Genomic DNA, 20795 nt, shown 5'->3' with positions numbered 1-20795 from the left:
CAGGGAGGTGGGGGAAGTCCCACGCAGCCACCGGCAATGTGCTGGCTGGGGAAACCCAGTCGCCGGCTTGCAAGCGGGGGTGGAGGAGAGGGGGCAAGGTGTCCGGCGAGGGGGAGTCAGTGGGGAACGGCACGGTGAGCAGCAAACCCTCTGCCATTTTACAGGAAGGTGGGGGAAGCTCCATGCAGCCACCAGCAACAGGCTGCTGGGGAAATTGTATTATTCTAGGGACAGTCGTAATTAAAAAAATGTTCCCTAAAAAAAAATCACGCTATCGCGAAAACGTGTTAAGCGGGCACGTGTTAAATGAGGAATTACTGTACCACTGTCACATTGAATAACAGAAAAATTACCCTTCCTGGACAATGCCCATGACAGCTGCTAATTTGGGGGCATGTAATTTCCCCCCATTTCTTCTACTGGGGCATTAATGAAAAGTGCCAGAGTGAACATGCATACCAGCGGCAGAAGTCGTGTAAGTCTAGTCACATATATCAACCCCGCCACCAATACCCACACATAATTAAGGCTAGATTGCGGCTTTATGCTTCAGGCCTCCACCCCACACCAGCAGAAGCACCAGACAGCAGGCAAATCTCGCTGATGCCTTTCAGCATGCACTGGAGGGGAAGCTGGGGAGGGAAGAAGGAGGATTGTGAGGGGGAACAATTTCCCTTGTCCATGAGGCTGCAGCTAATGTGAGGAGACGGCCAACGTCCCACCTATTTTTCAACATCCTAGGTAGAGAGCATGAGCAAACAACCCCTTCACTCTACAAAGCATAGGGTACATCAGGGCCTACTATTGGGGCAAATCCTTGCATAGCTATGAAAATTGGGGCAAGGCTTCTTTTGCACCACCCAGCTCCTGAGCAGACAAGCAAGGGCCTCTGACAATCAAACCGCCATCCAGAGGCCAAATTCTTCCCTCAGATACCCATGCGTCTATGAGAAATAACCCAGTAGAATGAGGATAACATGGGAGGGATAGTTGATATGCCTAATAAACCCTATACCAATGAACACTCTCTATGATCCAAGGCTGCCCCTTATCTTGCTTTTACATTGTATGTGTTCATCTATTTGTCTGCTTGTCTCCTATGTTGCAGGCCTATCAGGGCAGGAGCAACACCCTCCAGTATTAGCACAGCATTCACTACATTGTGGGTGCCCTAGCAAACACAGAGACTGGGTTTTTCAAAAGGGCCTAACGGCATTAGGCACTCATTAGCTATTGAAAGGTGGCACCTAACTACTTCAGGTCTGAGCCATAGCCATCAAGTACCAGTAGTGAGCACTTTCAAGGGAAAAGTGTAGTCTGGTGTCCATTCCTATCTGTCCATTTTTCTGTGACTTGATTCACTGAACCCAGTCTTGCTAATTTTTTTCTCACTTTTCATGATTTCTGAAGCTAATATTTCCTCATTTTAGAGGGTTGCTATTTTGGTTCATCTTGCATTAAGTTACATGCTGCAAGAAAAGGAAAGGTATGCGCTTGTTTCTTCATAGTGGTATAGCACTTAAACTGCCACACCAGAGACGTGAGTTCCACACCTGTTTCTTAGCTGTGAGGACAAGAAGGGATTGGGGAAACTTTGATACTTTCAGGGAGCAATGGGAGAGGGGAAAGTTTGAGTTGAGTCCTTCACAGCTGCATTTAGGGATACTTCCTATTCAGAACTGTCTAAGCTCCCTCCCAAGATCACATGTACCTCAAACAGAAGCATTTACTTATGACTTTTATGGATAAAAAGTCTCAGAGGGGTGGCCGTGTTAGTCTGTAACTTTAAAAACGAGTGGTCCTGTGGCACCTTAGAGACTAACACAAATATATAGGATCATGAGCTTTAGTATTTAATATCCACTTCATCAGATGACAAAAAAGATTTCACTAAGGGTACGTCTAGACTACATGCCTCTGACGACAGAGGCATGTAGATTAGACTATCCGGCATAGGAAAATGAAGCGGCGATTTAAATAATCGCCGCTTCATTTAAATTTACATGGCTGCCGCGCTGAGCCGATCAGCTGTTTGTCGGCTCAGCGCGGTAGTCTGGATGCTCTGCAGTTGACATCAAAGGCATTCATCGACCTCCCAGGTATGCCTCATCCCAGGAGGCATACCTGGGAGGTCGACAAATGCTTTTGATGTCAACCGCGGAACTTCCAGACTACCGCGCTGAGTCGACAAACAGCTGATCGGCTCAGCGCGGCAGCCATGTAAATTTAAATGAAGCGGCGATTATTTAAATCGCCACTTCATTTTCCTATGCCGGGTAGTCTAATCTACATGCCATGTAAATTTAATCTAAATCAGCCATGTAAATGTAAATGAAGCGGCGATTATTTAAATCGTCACTTCATTTTCCTATGCTGGGTAGTCTAATCTACATGCCTCTGTTGCCAGAGGCATGTAGTCTAGACGTACCCTAAGGGTTGTGTCTAGACTACAGGGTTTTTTCAAAAAAAGGCCGATTTTTTCAAAAAAAACTTTCCCTACATCTAGACTGCTGCCATGTTCTTTTGAAAGTAAATCGAAAGAACGTGGCAGTTTTTTCAACCGCAGAAAACCTTGTTTTACAAGGAAGAACGCCTTTTTTCGAAAGTGCTCTTTCAAAAAAAGGTGCTATGTAATGCAAACTGTGCTTTTTCAAAAGTACTGGTTGTAGTCTAGATGTTCTTTTTCGAAAGAGGCTTTTTTGAAAGTATCTTTTGAAAAAGCCTCTTTTGAAAGAGGCTTTCAGTCTAGACATAGCCTAAGGGACCAGATTCCCATTTTCACCAAGTCCTCATACACCAATCCAGTGGCGTAAACACTCTTAAAGTGGGTGACTTTACATTGCCAAAGCTGCACAAGGTTATGCCTATACTTAGAGCTGGGGGTGCAATTCCCAGCTTACTCTTATTGAACACGCGTATTAAAAAAATCATAGTTTTGAGATTCACAATAATTTGAGCAGCAGCTCAGACTTGCCACCTGAGTACAGGCTCATGGTGTTTGCACTCCGACTGATTAGCCTCTCCCATCTCTCTCCACTTCTGTGCTCCTGGGATGACAGTACCTTTTTTAACATGCTATCTTAGAAAGAGCTTGGCGACTGTGTCTCCAAGAGCTGGGACTCACACCCCTAGCTACAGGTATAAACATACCCTTAGAATCCGGCCCAGGAAGTCTATACTGATCGTACATTAGTGGAGCAGTCACTCTTTCTAACTGAAATACCAAGAAGCACGACCTGAAATGGACAGCTGAAATCACCAGGGAACAAAGTTATCTCTGGTGGAACTGCATGGTAATCAGTGTGATGAATTTGGTCCCAGGAACAGATACACTATCCCAGTACTCTATATTAAAACAAAGGAGAATGTATACATACAAGCTTTCTGACAAGCGATTACTAAAGTTTAAGACTCTTATTTCAGTAGTGGTGCAGAATAATAACCATTTCATCTAATACTGGAAATATGAAGGCCACATAAATCAAACTCATTCTGGTGCATTTCATTTGGTCTAATTTTTCCTGCAGATATTAATCATTGTACAGTTCTGTGCAAATTGAGTCAAGTCCATTCAAACTCTGAGAAAGAAAAAAAAATAGGGCACATTCCACCTCTTTCTGTCCTTATTTTGTAATGCAATGTTTGGTGGATAATAAAAAGAAGAAAAAGTGAAACTCTGAAGCTGAGTATGCCATTCTGAGCTATCGAAGTTGAGAACTTGTCTATGCTGTGCTTGGAAATCTCAAAACAAATTTCTCTGATGCATGCCAGCGAAAGTCAACACTGCTCATTTTTCTTCCTAATTTGCTAATACCATGAATTAATGTTAGCTTTCTTCCTTGTGACTTTCAGAGAGTAAAAGCAATAGAGCAGGAGGACTCTGCATAAGCCTAATATATTAAAACCTTGCAAAAGGGAAGAGGCTCCCATTCCACACTCTGATTTGCCATATGCCAGTTTGGCAGGTCTGGCTGATACTGATGGTCAAAAGAGAAAAATCACAGTTTCCAAGCCTTAAAGTGTCAGAGACAACAGAGCTGCTCTCTGGTGTGGACATAGTGAGAAAAAGCACCATTTAAACCAAGTTGTATGCCTTGGGAGCCAACCTAGTGTTCTTGCTTTGCAATGACACACCCAAGTGAAGTTGCAGACCAGCTTTTTAACACAGTGCTATCAAGAGGGATTCCAGTTCAGCAGCAGTCAGTAGGGACAAATGATATACAAGAAAGACAAATGTTTTTAAAAAAGGAAAAGCAAATCTGTGACAAGCAGAGAGAAGTATGTGTGCAAGCACATGGATGTGTGAAGGTGCATGTGTGCACAGGTATGTGAAAGTACGCGTGCTTGTGTCTCGGTGTGAGCATGTGTTTTAACAGCTGAATTAGTTTAGTGCCTGATCCTGAGCAGTGTAGAGTTTTCCAATTTAGCTCAATACCTCTCAGATCAAGCTCTTCTTTGCTATCTTTACACATGGCAATAATTAAACATTACTCAAACTTGCATCCCTCTTGCATATGAAATATCTTGGTAAATTTGCAACTTTAACTAGAGATGACTCCAAGCTACAAAAGCCAGATCTCATATCAGATTTGGGCGTTTTGATCTGGAGACTGGTTCATGCTCCACACTGTTCACAAGCATCTCACCTTTTGCAATAGTTTGAGACATGTTACTTCCCATTTGCACATGCAATTAGCACCAATAAAACCTGTGCCTAGGTTGCACTTGCAGTTCAATGGTGGACACCTCTGCCTACCTGATTGTGCAAATTTGCCCTCACAGTTTATTTTGCAGGTCCATAAAATGTAAGAGCAAATTAGGTGGGAGCCAATTGCAACTGCATATATAGAGACCAGGCTTCAGACTCAAAGAAACTATGTTCAGTCCCAATATACCTCTGTCTTATGCACATTTGTCTCCCTGGTAGCATTGTGTATTGGGAATGCTAGATAGTGAAACTGAAGTTTTAGAAATGTTACTGATGCTAACCAAGTCAATAGCACCAGTTTTAAAGCCATCATCTTTATTAGTTTCTGTGTCTCTCACTTTATGTCTTGAGACATTGATTGGCATGTGCCAATCTCCCCCAGCTGACCAGCTCCCATCTCCAGCCTGTTGAAAGCCTCCATGGCCCCACTGATGCAATGCATCTCTACTTAATGGCTTTACAGACTGGTACTGTTACTCTTTTATCCCAGAAGCTGCAGTCTATCCCCAGGACTCCAGTTCATTACCTGAGTCTTAACTTTTCAAATCTCATCCATGGAACCTTTGGTTCCCACTGGGCTGTAGAGAGATACCAGGTTTTTACTGGTTTGCTGAAAGAATTCACTCCAGAATGACAACTATGATGCATTTAGCTAGGCAAACCTGTCAAGGAGGACTATGCTGTTGTTGGGCTCAGTAGGTTCCTGTACTGCTGGGCCTGCATGTGGCATCCTCTCCTTCCTGCAGTCCCAAGGAGCTGAGTTTGCTGATATTTTCCTGTTTCTTACACATTATGGGTAACAAATGGTACTCAATGAAGCCTGCCACCCAGAAGCTTGCTACTGACTACAGAAAGGATGCTGATAAGGCAGCTTCCATGACAGAGTGGGTTTGGTTTCTATTCAATTTTTAATTTCCTTTTGAAATGTATCTTGCTGGAGTGGCGTGGTGCCTGCCATTTTAACAATCAATTTCCTGCCAGTCAGAGCACAAAATGCATCTTGTTAGGTTTATAATTTCTTATAATTGCATCTGTGTCGGATGGGAATGGGAGGCTGTTCTCCTCATTTGTTTGGTCCAAAGACATTTTGGCAGCAGCCTCTGGCAGGCTGATATAAATCAGCTGAGCCTGCTGACTCAGTGACTTGACCCACCATCTCTGGATCCCCCTTTCCAACTGGAATCCTTCCATAATAACCCCTTTATCATCTGGAAGCTGTGGGGAACAAGTATTGTAACAAAGGAGATTAAAACATACATCGCTGTCAAAAACAAGCAGAATATTTTACCCACTATTGCAACAGACACCGACACTTTTATAGTGCTCGGCTTCCAACCTCCTCATGCCCCAAAAAATAACAGATGGAGAGAGACAGCCTTCTACTATTCACACCTCATAAAGCTAGAGGGGAAATGGAGCACACAGAGTGCTAACAACTGCTATATTTTTTTTGAGAAAGTGCAGACTTCTAAGGAGAGAAACAGAAAAATTCATAATGAATATACATATACACATTGTATATGTATACACATCCTTCATGACAATTGGCATGGCATAGCTTGTTTCTTTAAATCGTGTACATCTGCCCCGACCTCTCCAACTAAATTAATTAAAAGGAGAATTCAAAAGACATGCAGTTTGTGGGATTCGCCCCTCCCCCGTCCACTGCCTGATCGTGTGTGCACTTTTTCCACTGGCATGAGGTGCATCTGTATGTGGGTCTCTTTAGTTGGTGATGTTGTTATGCCTTTAGTGTATAAAGAATTCCGCTTCTGTAAAACTAAGAGCTTACAAACAAAAGCATTTTTCATTGTGCTTCCACGACTTTAAAAATATCATTACCCTGTGACTATAAATGTTAAGGTGAAATAGGCAAATTAGTCAGTACTATCAAGATGGATTTGTGTGACCTAACAAATTGTTATGATTCCTTTTATTTTTATCATTAAGGATCTTGATCTGTAAATTGTACTAAGGTTATCTTCCCCTGCCCCACCCCGCTCCTATAGATGATACTTTCGTAGCAGTTCTGATTGCCAGGGGTGTTTCCTTTCTGGAAACCTGTCTGGGATTTTGATTTTAAGGAAATCCTGGATGCATTTTTCTAGCTCTTCCTCAATAGAGAGCTTTTCTTTCACTGCTTTTTTTTTGCTAGAGTTGGATTCCCTAGAGCCAGATGTTAGAGTTCGGAGCAGGTCACTTTTCCTTCGGATTTCAGACTGCTGGAGCAGTTGTACTGGCCCCTTCTTGACTGGCCGATCTAGAGTCTGTATGTTGGGTTGACGGGAGACTGGGCCACAGATGACAGTCTCTTGTGGGGAGCTTGCTTCTGATTGACTGTCACAGCTGGAAGTGGATAGTTCATTGCAAGATGTGCCACTTTCCCCCTCCTTATCTCCTTTGCCATTTTTGCAGCAGCAGTCACAATGGGATGAAGACCATCTTGAAGGCTCACCTGAAAGAAGGAACAAAGCACACATCAAAGTTAGAAACAGTACAGACATCTGGGCTGTTGTACGAACAGAGCAGGGTTTTTCTTCATATGCCCCCCAAATAAACTACCACCCATCAAGTACACTTGCGCTAGCAGAAGAAAATAGGGAGGAAAGGAATCTAGTGTAGTGGTTAGAGCAAGATAAAAAAATCTCAGAATTCTGGGTTCTATTCTAAGCTTTGTTAGTATAGACTTGGGTAAGTCAGTATGGCCAACATCTTACACAGATGTAGAAGTGCTTTACTGGATCAGGATTTTCAGCTTTCTGGGCCTGATTCTTATTAACAATAATATCCCTTTATTCCACTCTGGCAGTGTAAAGGGACAATAATCTGCATATTAAGGCCCCCTTTAGATTCCCACAGCAGGCCAAAGGTGCTTCGTGCAAGCAAGAATCTGTTCCTAAGTTTTTCAAAGTATGCATGTGTAAAATGGCTTTGCTATGAGACTGAATTCATGAATGTTTGAAAAGTGCTTTGAGATCCTCAGAAGAAACCACTATATTAATGTAAAGAACCATGTTGTTATTTTCTTAAAAGTGAATGGTTATTGTTTCAGAAAACCAGGAGTAAATCTCTGGGGTGATTTATTTGCTGCTAACTCCATAGCAGTTTACTAACAGGCCAGTCCTGAGATGCTCACTCCGATCTTCCGTAAGCATATTCCCACAGACTGTAAATCCTCTGTAAAATTGGTTAGTCTTCAACTTTTGGCCCTTCCCTTCAGCCCTTACTCACATGAGTGGTTCCACTAATGCCAATAAGATAACCCATGCAAATAAATGTTGTAGGATTTGGCCCAAGACTACTCAACTGAAAAAAAAGGTAAGTTATTAACTGACATAACAAAATGGAGCCAATATCAAAATGGCTGTGCTTCAGCAAAAATCCAGTCTTTAAGCTGTTTCCTGATGCCAATTCATGGCACAAAGTGCAAATGGCCCAAAAGCTCATTCTAGTGCTTGAACTTGCAAAGGTTTTAATCTAACAAATAAAGAGTCAGGCCTTAAGAGAACAAAATACACTTGAAGAGAAAGTAATGAAGATATCATTCTTTTTCAGGGAATAGGTATCTTAGTAAAAAATCAAGCTATCCTTGAAACAGCTGAATAGACCTAGAAATTGTCTTCTTTAGGATATTGAAACTGTTCAGATATTGATCAATTCACAAATGTTATTCCCTGTCCCATTCAAATTGCCCCATTAATATTATGTTATCAATTTTGATAGGCTCCAAATCCAACCTATCCTTTTTGCTTATCCATTAATTCTCTCTGTTTATCTTTTCGTAAAATAAAATACAAAAGCCAAAAAAGTAGCACTCATGAGCTATCCTACAATAACAAAACTGCACACACAACAACTTAGTCTCATGAGCAACCTGACAATGCCACACCAGGCTGAGCAAATGAGCATTCACAGGCAGTCCTAAAATGATAAGGCAGGGCATGCAAACCAGCAATCGTGAGCCTCCCAAAAATATGCTAGGATGAAACTCTGCCTCTATGGAAGCCAATGGGAACTATGTCATTAACTTCAAATAGGACAAGGATTTAATCTCTGGTGTTTATAGCCCAGCGCTCACTAAAAACCTACAGAGAACTCCTCTGCCTCACGCTTAATTTGAATAACTTGGCTGTATGCAGAGCACAAGCAGGGACACATCATGGAGACATTTTTATGCAGACACTGTCACTGCTCACTATCATTGTCTCCTTATAGTCAAGTGTGCACTGCTACATCATGTGGTTCCACCATGAACCCTCTCTCTCCCCCGCATGTATTGCACTGCTAGCACTCTGGACCACGATGGAATACTCTTATTTGCTGTAAGAGCAAGGACAACCACTCTCTGAGGCCCAGGCCAGGGCTTGTTGTAAGCAAACAGTGAGATCTATATTCAGAAGATTCACACAATAGAGTTCAGAGAATAGAATTTAATTTAGTGGAGCTGACATCTATGTGCATGCACACAATAATATATCCCAACGCACTGTCCTTGGAAATAGGACTTCTTCCGAGGGAAAAGCCAAAATATTCTCAATGTCCACATAAAATCCAGATTATAATGTTTCAACAACCTGCACTTGTATTCAGAAAGATGCTGTCATTATTATTTTACTGTGTAATCACCATAATATTTATATTTTCATTAAATTGAATGTAGCTAGTTATTCTTTTAAAAAAGAAGCAAAGAGCAGCACTAAAGTTCTGGTTATTGCAGACTATATATGTGAAATAAATATGTCTCACACCATATATATACAAAAAAGTTACACAATCATATACTGAAAACCAGGGGTCAGCACCAACATGTTGCGTAATTAATACTAGACAAAATTACCATACTTAGAGATGGACATTGGGAGGGGGCTATATCATTCAATGTTTTGAAAAATTACCATGGACCGCCACATTTTTATACACTTGTGTCCATGGATAGAAGTGGTGGGCAACCTGCAGCCCATGGTCCACATGCAGCCCATCAGGATTCTGCGTGTAGCTCATGGGGCATTTTCTATACCATTACCCACAACCACGTTGCCACGTGCTGCTGGTTTCTGTCCATGTAGATTTTTTCCTACCAGTATTACTGAAGTGACACGCACATAAAACAAGGACACATGAAGTGAGGTGTGTGCTGATTGCACACACCATTGACTGTAAGAACCGTATTCTCCCTCTTCATCCAATCAAAGCGCTGCTACAGTTCAATCCGCACACACCCTGCAATTGTGACGTAGGCAAGCACAGTTAGCAAAACTACCCTATCCAGGGAGAGCAGCTTAGTTACAATAATGTCGCAGCACACTGAATTGAAGGAAGTCCACTCATGCAGCCCAATCATTAGCTTAGGTGTACAGACACATTGCTGACCCCGACTGAAAATAAGGGATCTGACCGAAAGAAGATTATCTAGGTCAATATGTCTCTTGGCTACAGAATACAGGGAATTATTTCTTTTTTATGTTCTACTGGAGAACTGCCCAATAACCATAATCCATAAGCAAGAGGGAAAGCATTGATTAAAAACTGTTCCCAGACCAAACTGCTGAGACAATCATGGATTTAAATGTCATTTGGAAGCATCCATCTTCCCAGTAAATGTAATTATCACCTCCAACTAGCGCAGATTGATACCATTATTAAGGTCAAGAGAATGTAATTCAGCATGTTGTAGAGCAGCCTTATATCAGCAACACAGCACTTTATTCCACTCATAAGACAGAAAATGGGCATTTAGTGCTGCACACATAATATTTCACATTTTACTCATTCAGGGAAGCTTTTCTGCAATTTACACTGTACAAATGAAACAGAAAGAAAAAGAAAGTGGTTTGTACTGGAAAAATTATGGAGGACAGACAAAGCTTCAAAGCTGTTTTCTGTGCAAGTTGTAGTTAAATAACTGGATGGAGATGTCATTCTGTTTTCTGTGTCTTTAAGTGTAGAACTGTCTCCCTTTCTGTTATAGAGGCTTATCCTAGAATCATAGAATACTAGAACCTGAAGGAACCTCAAGAGGTCATGTACTCATAGGACCAAGCACCGTCATTCATCTAGACCATCCCTGACAGTCATTTGTCTGACATGCTCTTAAATATCACCAGTGATGGAGACTCCATAACCTCCCTAGGCAAGTTATTCCAGTACTTAATCACCCTGACAGTTAGGAAGTTTTTCCTGATGTCCAACCTAAACCTCCCTTGCTGCAGTTTCAGCTCATTGCTTCATGTCTCATCCTCAGAAGTTAAGGAGAATAATTTATCTCCCTCCTCCTTGAAACAACCTTTTAGATACTTGAAAGTCGTTATATCCACTCTCAGTCTTCTCTATTCTAGACTAAAATAACCCAATTCTTTCACTCTTCCCTCATAGTTCATGTTTTCTAGACCTTTAATTATTTTTGTTGCTCTTCTCTGGACCTTCTCCAGTTTGTCCACATCTTTCCTAAAATGTGACACCCAGTACTGGACACAGTACTCTAATTGAGGCCTAATCAGCGCAGAGTAGAGCGGAAGAATGACTTCTCGGCTACGTCTAGACTGGCATGATTTTCTGCAAATGCTTTGAACAGAAAAGTTTTCCGTTAAAAGCATTTGTGGAAAAGAGCATCTAGATTGGCACGGACGCTTTTCCGCAAAAGCACTTTTTGCGGAAAAGCGTCCGTGCCAATCTAAACACGCTTTTCCGCAAAAAAGCCCCGATCGCCATTTTCGCGATCGGGGCTTTTTTGCACAAAACAAATCTGAGCTGTCTACACTGGCCCTTTTGTACAAAAGCTTTTGCGCAAAAGGACTTTTGCCCGAACGGGAGCAGCATAGTATTTCTGCAGGAAGCACTGATTTCTTACATGAGATCGTCAGTATTCTTGCGGAAATTCAAGTGGCCAGTGTAGACAGCTGGCAAGTTTTTCCGCAAAAGCAGGTGCTTTTGCGGAAAAACTTTCCAGTCTAGACACAGCCCCCCTGTCTAACTCACAACACTCCTGTGAATGCATCCCAGAATGATGTTTGCTTTTTTTTGCAACAGCTTCTGGGAGTCACTTGCCATTTAGGGTTTCATTTCAACTGTAGAGTGATTAATATTTTCTCTCCTGCAGACTTTGGGCTAACTTCTCCTTTCCTCTACACCACATGGCTGTGTTCAAGATGCTTTAACACCAATTTACACCCTGCAGTCATAACTGCCTTGCATCCCCTTCACACACCAGAGTGCTCTTAACTCACTGGGAATTGTTGAAAAACATGGGCATGGGGTCTTGCTCCAGTTCCAAAGGGGCCCCTTTTGCCATTGCCCTGAAGCTTGTGTGGGTGTGAAAGATGAGCAAATCACAGTGGTAGCATTTGACTTTTACATGGTATTTATTTTGCACTGATCTCACTGACTAAACAAAAGACAAGTCAGGGAAGTGATGAATGCGGCCCACTCAATGCAGCGGAAGTGTTGCCATTATCTCAAATACCTTCTGTAGCTGTTGCACTGTCAACATTATATCAGGCCCTCTGCAGTCTTAACTGGGCCATGGCTACTGGGTACATACTAAACTATACAGTTGAATGGAAACTGCAGATTTTACTTCCAGGAGAAAGCCAAGCCCAGTAGAGTGAAATGGGACAAGCTCACAGAATGCTCATGGAATCTTTAAAAAAATGCACTGCTAACACCTGCTACACCTGTCTTTCAAAGTCTCTATCATGCTAGCAGCTGTGAACAAAGTTCACATTGATAACAGAAACAGTTGGGGAAAAAAACTTTCCCGCCCTGGTACTTGCTGTTCCCTGTCAATGATGAGGGAGTCTTTTAGGCTGTGTGGTGAAATTTAATTCACAGACTTGCTTCAAGACTGGTTCTTTATCTAGTCTGAAAAAGTCAATAATGGCTAAATTGATTTTTTTGTATAATTCTCCCAGTTCTGGAAGAGATATTACATACACATGCCTCAGTATAAACTGACCATATGAACTTTGGAGAAACACATTCATGAGCTTTATTGATTTGCAACTCCTTATTGATGTTGACATTTTTTTAACTTGATGACATTTTTCCTTTGCTGCAACTACCTATTGTTTCCTGGTAAGAAGAGAACTGGTACAGAACTCCTGTACTGCATAAATAGAAAATGATTTATTCCAGCAAGCAACCACAAGTGTTCAAAAGGCAGAAATCCATCAGGTGCAAACTAGCTGATAGGGATGTACGTGACTGCACGCTGCACCCTTGGAAAAATATATAAGGAATCTAGCAAACAGCTTTCTTAAAGCAATATGGTCAACTTAAAAACCACATTTCTTTCTGAAAATATTAAGTTTGATACAAGTGAGAGAGATTAGAATTAAAAATAAATTTATCTGTTTTTTTTCTTGTGTTTATTTTGTACATAGTTACTTTCACTGTATTCCTCCGTACAGTCAGTAATTTCTCCTCGCTGTTCTGTATCTTCCATAAAGCAGCTATGGAAGGGAAACACAAGTTCAGAAAAAAGCTGGTGTAAACCCATAAAAATTAGCAGAGAAAGCTTGGAAGTAATAGTAGGAGATGTAATTACGGTACTTTTATCTTGTTTGTTTATATAATTGACTAGATTTCAAGTTGACAATAACTTTGTAATTAAAACTTGTAAAAAGGAAACACATTCTGGAGATGCTACTGCTACCTATTTCTTATATTGCCTCAATAGATCTCAAGGCAATTTGCAAAGGAGGTATGCATCAGTACCCCCATTTTACAAATGGCACAAAGGGGTAAACTGGCTTGTCCAAGGTCACCTAGCAGGCCAGTGGCTAAGCCAAGAATATGACCCAGGTTTCCTAAGTCCCGGAGCTATCCACAGAAGTTAGAACCCAACCTATCACCTTCCCTACTACAGAGTTTTGGGCTTAATGTGTCCCTAGCAATGGAGCTTCCTATAGGAAGCCATTCCACAAATTAATTCCTCTATTTCAACAGCAGCAAGGTTTTTTGATACCAAGCCTGAATTTTTCCTTCCTTGACCTCATCCCATTATTCCCTATTTATACCCCCACTATCACATTGCAAGCCAAAACCTCAGCTGGTGTAAATGGGCACAGCTCCATGGACAACAATGGGACCATGCCATTTAACAGCAGAGGATCTAGCCTAGATTGGCTTTAACCATTGCAAAGATGCACAGAGGGGGAAGAGTGCCTGCCATGGACAACCCATGCAAGGACTTAGAGATAATCACAGATCTTGCACTCAAGGGTTTCTCCCTCCAGCCTTCTTAAAAGTGAGCGGGAAGGTCAACAGGGCCACAATAGGGAGGAAGCTTATGTGCATATGTGCCCTAAAGGATGAGCCTGTGTGCTCTTCAAATACATCCCAGAAGTAGACACAGAGCAGACTGTGTTTGTGGGTATGCATTAAATGATGAGAAAGAGAGAGGATAATGCCAGAAGGGTACAGGAGAGTGGTGGAGGGGAAGTATATTAGCAAGGGTGTCATTTCAGGAGAGCAGAGGAGGCAACAGCAGTGTGTACTGGGACACAGCTTGATATTCTTCCCATTTCCCTGACTATCAGTGAGTGAGGGGAAAGTACTTGGATTCTATGAATTACTCGTCTGCCCCCTCCCTTCACCAGCCAGGAATGAAAAGCATGCACTGAATCCAAGTACTTTCCTCTCGCTCCTTTATACCTTTCAAAATAATGGGCTCACTATCCCAACATCCCTGTAAACTCCATTACACAAGGATTAAGGGATGTTTCAGAATAGCAGTTTATTTCTAAATACAGTAAAATTCCAATTGTCCGGCATCCAATGGTCCGGCACTCCCGATAGTCCGGCACCAACTGGAACCCGGAAGTGCTCCGGCCAGCCGGACAATTGGAGCTGCTGTGAGCCCTGTGGGTGCTCGCGGCTGGGAAAGGGGAGGGGAGAAGAGAGGAAGGGGATTATAACTCTGTGACGGGTCTGCCGAGACTCGTACTGCGACCAGCCGTGGGTGGGAGGTGGGCGGGAAATGGCGCTGCGAGGAGTGAACCCTCCACTGTTTTGTAGGAAGGTGGGGGAAGCCCCACGCCGCCGCTGAGAGTTTCTGGGAGGGGAGGGGACTCTCTACCCCCCAGACTGCAGTAGTTATCACCGAGCAGGGGTGAGATGCGGCGCTGCGGGACCAACCTGACAGCACCGCAGCTGCTCTGCTCTGCAGCTTCCTCGAGTCCGCCGCTCATCAGTTTCAGCAGTAGCAGCGGCGGACTTGGGGAAACGGCGCAGAGCAGAGCAGCTGGGGTGCTGTTGGGTTGGTCCCACGGCGCCGCCCCTCACCCCCCTGCTTGGTGATGAGTACTGCAGTCTGGAGGGTGGGGAGCCCGCTCCCCTCCCGGAAACTCTTGGCAGCGGCGCGAGGCTTCCCCCGCCTTCCTGCAACATGGTGGAGGGTTCACCCCTCGCCGCGCCGTTCCCCGCCCACCCCCTGGACGCAATGCGGGTCCCGGCAGACCCGTCACAGCCCCCCGCCAAAGTACCTCCTGATACTCCGGCATATCCGATAATCCAGCACCACCCAGGTCCCAAAGGTTCCGGATTATCGTAAATCTACTGTACACTCAAAATAAACTACGCAATTTGCGTAGCTCAAATTGGATAGCCTATTTTGAGCTATGGTGCAGTGTAGATGCACTCTCATAGCTAGCACAAGGAACGCCCTCCAAACACAAAATTACACTCTCTAGATTCAGTGTAGACTATCCAATATCATAGGGTATTGCTCTGTTCTCCCGTTAGCAGACCCGCCAAAGGGAAGAGTGGGGGACAAAGGAGGCCACTGCCTCAAGGCCCAGAGACACAAAGGGGCCTAGGGCTCCTGGCTGCTGCAGTAGCAAAAGCCCAGGGCCCTTTAAATCATTGCTGGATCGCCATGCCGCATGCTCTGGACAGCTCTGAGGGCTGGGAGGGTGGCACCACACTCTAGGCAGTGTAGGGGGCTGGCTGCCCCCTCCTCTTTCGGGTGTGTGGAGCTGCCCCCTGCCCTTGCCTAGGGGTCTGTTAGATGACAAGAACATCATAAACCAAAATTCTTCATTGACTAACTCACTTTTGGTATGATTTTCCCTATGGAGAGTCACTAATACTGAAATCCCTGACACTATCAGGAGTCTCAGGAATGAATATTTTAAAGAGTATTCAGAAGCTATCTGATGCTCACAAATAATGGAACATATGACATCACAAACAACAGAGCACACTGCTGCTACTAGGAATGTAAGGTTGGCAGGCAGTTCTACTCATTAATCAGGTATTATATGAAAAAATATTCAGTTTTGTTTTAAATTTCCCTCTTTCAACTTCATTGATTGTTCCCTTGTTCTTGTATTATGACACAGGATTATTAGCAATGGCCAATCTTTCTTCTTTATATCATTTGCTATTTTTTATTACTCATGAAAGTATTCTCAAATAATATTCTGCTTAATTCAAGCAGCCCTGTTCTTTAGCATGACCAATAAATTAACCAACTTAACATGCTGAAATTTCTTAGCCAGTTTTATAATAATTTTTATAAGGGTGTTCTTGGCTCAGTATGATATTAGATTTGAAACTACTCATGAAAACCAACAAAGAGAACAGAACCAGTCACCAGTTGCTTCTGCCTTTCCATTTATGATGATCACATTGACACAGAGAAGAACCATGACCAAACTGCAGTCAGATCATTTGAAGTATATACCTAATTAAACACAGAATAAACTTTTTGTACATTAACTGAGATCTAATAATTGCTAATTCCACTTAATGAATATTCAGCAACAATGGGCACATGACAAACAAGCTAAGATGAAGAAACTACAAATCTGCTCCGTCAGCAGACCTGTGAAAACAGGCCGTATCCCAAGCCCAGAGGCAGCTGCATGGCTTGGCTGGGTTCCATGGTAGCTGAACTCACTGCATATCCCAAGGGAGGAACCCTCTCAGAGACTAGATCAACACTGCATTGCTATTTTGGGATACCGGTGTATCCCAAAAATAGCTATCCCACATCTTCACAGCAAGACTGTTATATCAGGCTCGCTATTCTGATATCCCTATAAACCTCATTCTACGAGGAGTAAGGGACGTTTCAGAATAGCACTTTATTCCAAAATCTGGCATTGTGTAGACAGGGCCAAATGATGAAATAATCTAAATGATGAAATAATCTTAATAATGCGTAGCTCAAATTGTGTATCTTATTTCAAGTTGTGGTGCAGTGTAGACGCACTGTAGGTATAAGATCTTTATGCCCACTCTAGTCCCTGTAGGACATAGGCAAGAGACCACAGAGGCAAACAGGAGTGGAGTGGGGGGCTCCTAAAGCCCTAGTGCTGGTTGGGACAGAATTTCCCTAGAACAGGACAGCTATAAGGCTTCCTTCTGTTGATCCCCTCACAAGAAGTTCCTTTACCCCTCAGAGCTTTGTTCAGGAATCTGTGCCACAGACCAGTAGTACAGCAGCACAGAAGCATGAGGTCTTCACTCAGATTACTTTGAATCTGTGGGGTTCTCCTCATCTTTCCCCTTAGAGTCTTAGGATCGTCACCATTCTGTAGCCCTCTAAACCCTTTCCTCTCAATGGAGAATCAGGCAGAAATTCTGGAAGTGCAATATGTACCCCAAATCCGAGTCCTTTGTGTATGATGTGTACTGAGTGGTTTTGGGTACACCTGTGTATTTAGTTTTATGTCACGTTAGCATAATGCCTGCATGACTGAAATAGTCTAACTGCAAAGGGGCCGGGCTCTGACCTCCTTTTGGCCTAGAGATAAAATACAAAACTGTCCCATTTCCTAGATGTCATTCCAAGGCCCAGGCTGTAGCCTGTTTAACCACAAGAAGGGTGAACAGGGCTGACTTTTTCCTCATGTGAATAATGTACAGATACATAATAACTGAATCATGAAGCAAAAAATTTTCCACGGTGAGTGCATCATCCACATGAAGTATGAGCACTGGTTGTGCAAGTGTAGCTTTTCTCTAGTGCATGCCCAGCAGCTAAGTTTGTTATTCTGCAAACTCGCTTTGTGTAATCTGACCCCTCTGAGGAGTCCAAAAGCTTTGCTTAAATTCTGACCCGCATTTAGACCTTGGCGTGGGTGGGTTGAAGTCAATGGACAAACTCCCATTGACTAAAGTGGTGCAGCATCAGGGTTTGGAAATCAGGAATAAGAGATGTGTGGACAAGCCTATGGAGAGCTCTCCCTTATCTCCGTGTCTTAAGGCAATTTGCTTTCCCTGAAACTCTCCTTTTTAAGTAAGCTCTCATCAGGTAGGAGAATCTGAAATTATGCATGAAAGAAAAGCTACACAACTAGTGCTCATACTTCATGTGGATGATGCACTCACCTTGGAAAATCTTTTGCTTCATCACCTCGATACCAATGATGAGAGCCACCCTAATTGTTGTGTTCCCACCTCCTTTCCTAAGATCTAATTTAACCACTGGAGAGGTGAGGGGCAAAATGGAGAGAAACAGAGGTTAATAAGAGAACAGAGGGACATCATCTCAATAGCCAGTTAAGAGAAGCTTCATGGTCAACAGCCAGTAGAGCTTAATTGACAAACCAGGAAAGACAACCTAACCAGTAGAGACCAGTTTGTGTACTAAGTTAAATAAAACAGACTCTGATTCTGCTGTGGGTGAGTTTCTGGAAACAAGGCTGGTCCTAGTTTGGAAAGTAGAAAAATGTTTGGCTCAACAGAAAGAGAGCACTGACTGTTCAATTATTCCATGGAGGCCATTTGACAGCTCTCTCTCTCTCTCTATATATATATATATACTGTACCATACATTAGAGCACTTATTAGATTAGGCCGTCTGTTCCTGCACACCTGCTGGGGGTTGCTTGATTAACTCCATTGACTAGGTGCCTGGAGTCTAATTCTACAATCAGGATTCATTATATTATTTGTAAACAATGACAGACTATGGTAAATATGCATTTCAATTAATTATTCCCTTCCCACGTGCCATATCCACTTTCGCATTTTCATCTGCAAGTCGTGTTTTAGCACCCGGTCTTGCCTTCCTCTGGCTGTGACTAAGTAGATCTGCTCATGGTAAAAAAGATCAGACAGACCCAGACCCATGGACAAAGCCTGAATGCTGCTAAACATCTGCTGTGCACCTTCAGTTACTATTGACTTCAGCAAAGGCTCCCCTGAACCTCTTAGGAGCTGCCCACTCAGACAATCCCATGTTTTTAGCTTTTTTAGATTATTCTTTGCCCTTAAAAAGATCTCAAAGCTCTTTAAAACATGAATGAATGAAGCCTCATAACTCCCTACCTCCATTTAAGGAAGGACAACATCATTATGATCCCATTTTACAGAAGGAAGAACTGAGACACAGAAAGAGTTACTCACACACATGTCAGAAGCTGGAAAGGGCTCCTGGTAACTCTGATTCTAAAAAACCCCAATCAACTTTTTCTGCCAACTAAGCTGGTTTCATTAAACATAAGCAATCCATTAGGTTCAACATATAGGCCACACTTGCCTCAGTTTGTTATTGCTACAAACATGTGAAACTGAACAAGCAATTCAAATATATTTAAAAATATGTTAATAGAATTTAATGTATATTTAACATTGGAAACCATGGGCCAAATCTTCAGCATGTTATATTAGGCAAGGATGCAGCCCAATTCTTTCTCTCCATTATACACATTGTGGCTGTACTGGGACACTTATTCCGGAAAATCAGCCGCTTTTCCGGAATAAGCTGCGAGCTGTCTACACTGGCCCTTGAATTTCCGGAAAAGCAACGATGCTCTACTGTACAAAATCAGCCGCTATTCCGGAAAAACTATTCTGCTCCCGCTCGGGCATAAGTCCTTATTCTGGAACACTGTTCCGGAAAAGGGCCAGTGTAGACAGCCCAGTAGTCTTTTCCGGAAAAGCGCGTCTATATTGGCCACAGACGCTTTTCCGGAAAAAGGGCTTTTCTGGAAAAGCAGCCTGCCAATGTAGACGCTCCTTTTCCGGAAAAACTGAAAACGAAATAGTATTCTGTTTTAAGCATTTCCGGAAATTCATGCCAGTGTAGACACAGCCTGTTAGTTTAAAATGCTTAGTGTTTTTCAAGGGAAATTCTGAAAAAAAATATTTTTGTAAGTTATACATGCACATGTTTCAATTTGGAAAAACAAACACTCCCCCTCACATGCACTTTTCAAAGATGGTTTGGGTAAAAAACTGCAGGTTTTTGTTTTTAAAAATAGATTTTGCAAGCTGCAAATTATCTCTCATGCCTTTCTCCTGCAGGAGGAACCCTAAAGGCTCTTCTGGGTTCTGCTGCTTCTGCTGCTGCTGCAATGGGTATTTTCATCCAGAAGCGCAGAGATATCCTAATGTGCACCACACTATTGAGAAGACAGTTTTTTTCTGGGGAAAAATAGTATGGTGCATACTGGCCATCTCTCTCCTCCAGAATAAGGTATGTGGTCATCTCAGTCTCAGCAATGGAACCCAATGAAATCTTTTGGGTGTCATGGCCACATAACAGGGAAGAGCACACTGACAGCTCCCTGGAATACAACAGGCAGAAGGCCAGGAGTGGGGCTACTTTACAAGAGACGCCATGAAACAGGACATTTATTTTAAATTGGAGGGGAAGGATGACATTGCAGAAATGGCATAAGACTACAAGTATGGAGAACAGGGTACTTTTCTTGGCTTGACCTGTCCTGACTTATTATGTGACCTTGTAAGTTACTTCTTTGTCCTGGGGAGAGCAATGGGCTGGAAAGAGGGAGACCTGGATTCTATTTCTGGCTTCATTATTTACTTGCCCCAGGTCTACACTAAGGGTGTGTCTAGACTACATGCCTCCATCGACGGAGGCATGTAGATTAGACAGATCGGCAGAGGGAAATGAAGCCGCAATTAAAATAATCGCGGCTTCATTTAAATTTAAATGGCTGCCCCGCTCTGCCGATCAGTTGTTTGTCGTCAGATCAGGGCAGTCTGGACGCGCCGCGTTGACAAAGAAGCCTTTCTTGATCGGTGCAGGTATGCCTCGTGAAACCAGGTTTACCTGCGCCGATCAAGAAAGGCTGCTTTGTCGACGCGGAGCGTCCAGACTGCCCCGATCTGC

General features: G+C 42.9%; 1 protein-coding gene across 1 annotated transcript in view; it reads right to left on the bottom strand.

The window, feature by feature from the left end:
• Positions 1-2277: 2277 nt before the first annotated feature.
• Positions 2278-20795, bottom strand: part of KCTD16 (potassium channel tetramerization domain containing 16) — a 200493-nt gene continuing 181975 nt past the window's right edge. Inside the window, exon 2 of the mRNA XM_089769516.1 lies at positions 2278-7163. Coding sequence (XP_089625642.1) covers positions 6712-7163 — 452 coding nt within the window. The 3' untranslated portion in view covers positions 2278-6711. The remainder of the gene's footprint in view (positions 7164-20795) is intronic.

This window comes from Pelodiscus sinensis, chromosome 16 (assembly GCF_052426305.1).
Source record: "Pelodiscus sinensis isolate ZL-2025 chromosome 16, ASM5242630v1, whole genome shotgun sequence".
Classification (NCBI taxonomy): Eukaryota; Metazoa; Chordata; order Testudines; family Trionychidae; genus Pelodiscus; species Pelodiscus sinensis.
The sequence above is the reverse complement of the archived record's forward strand: the minus strand, read 5'-3'. Positions and strand labels throughout refer to the sequence as shown.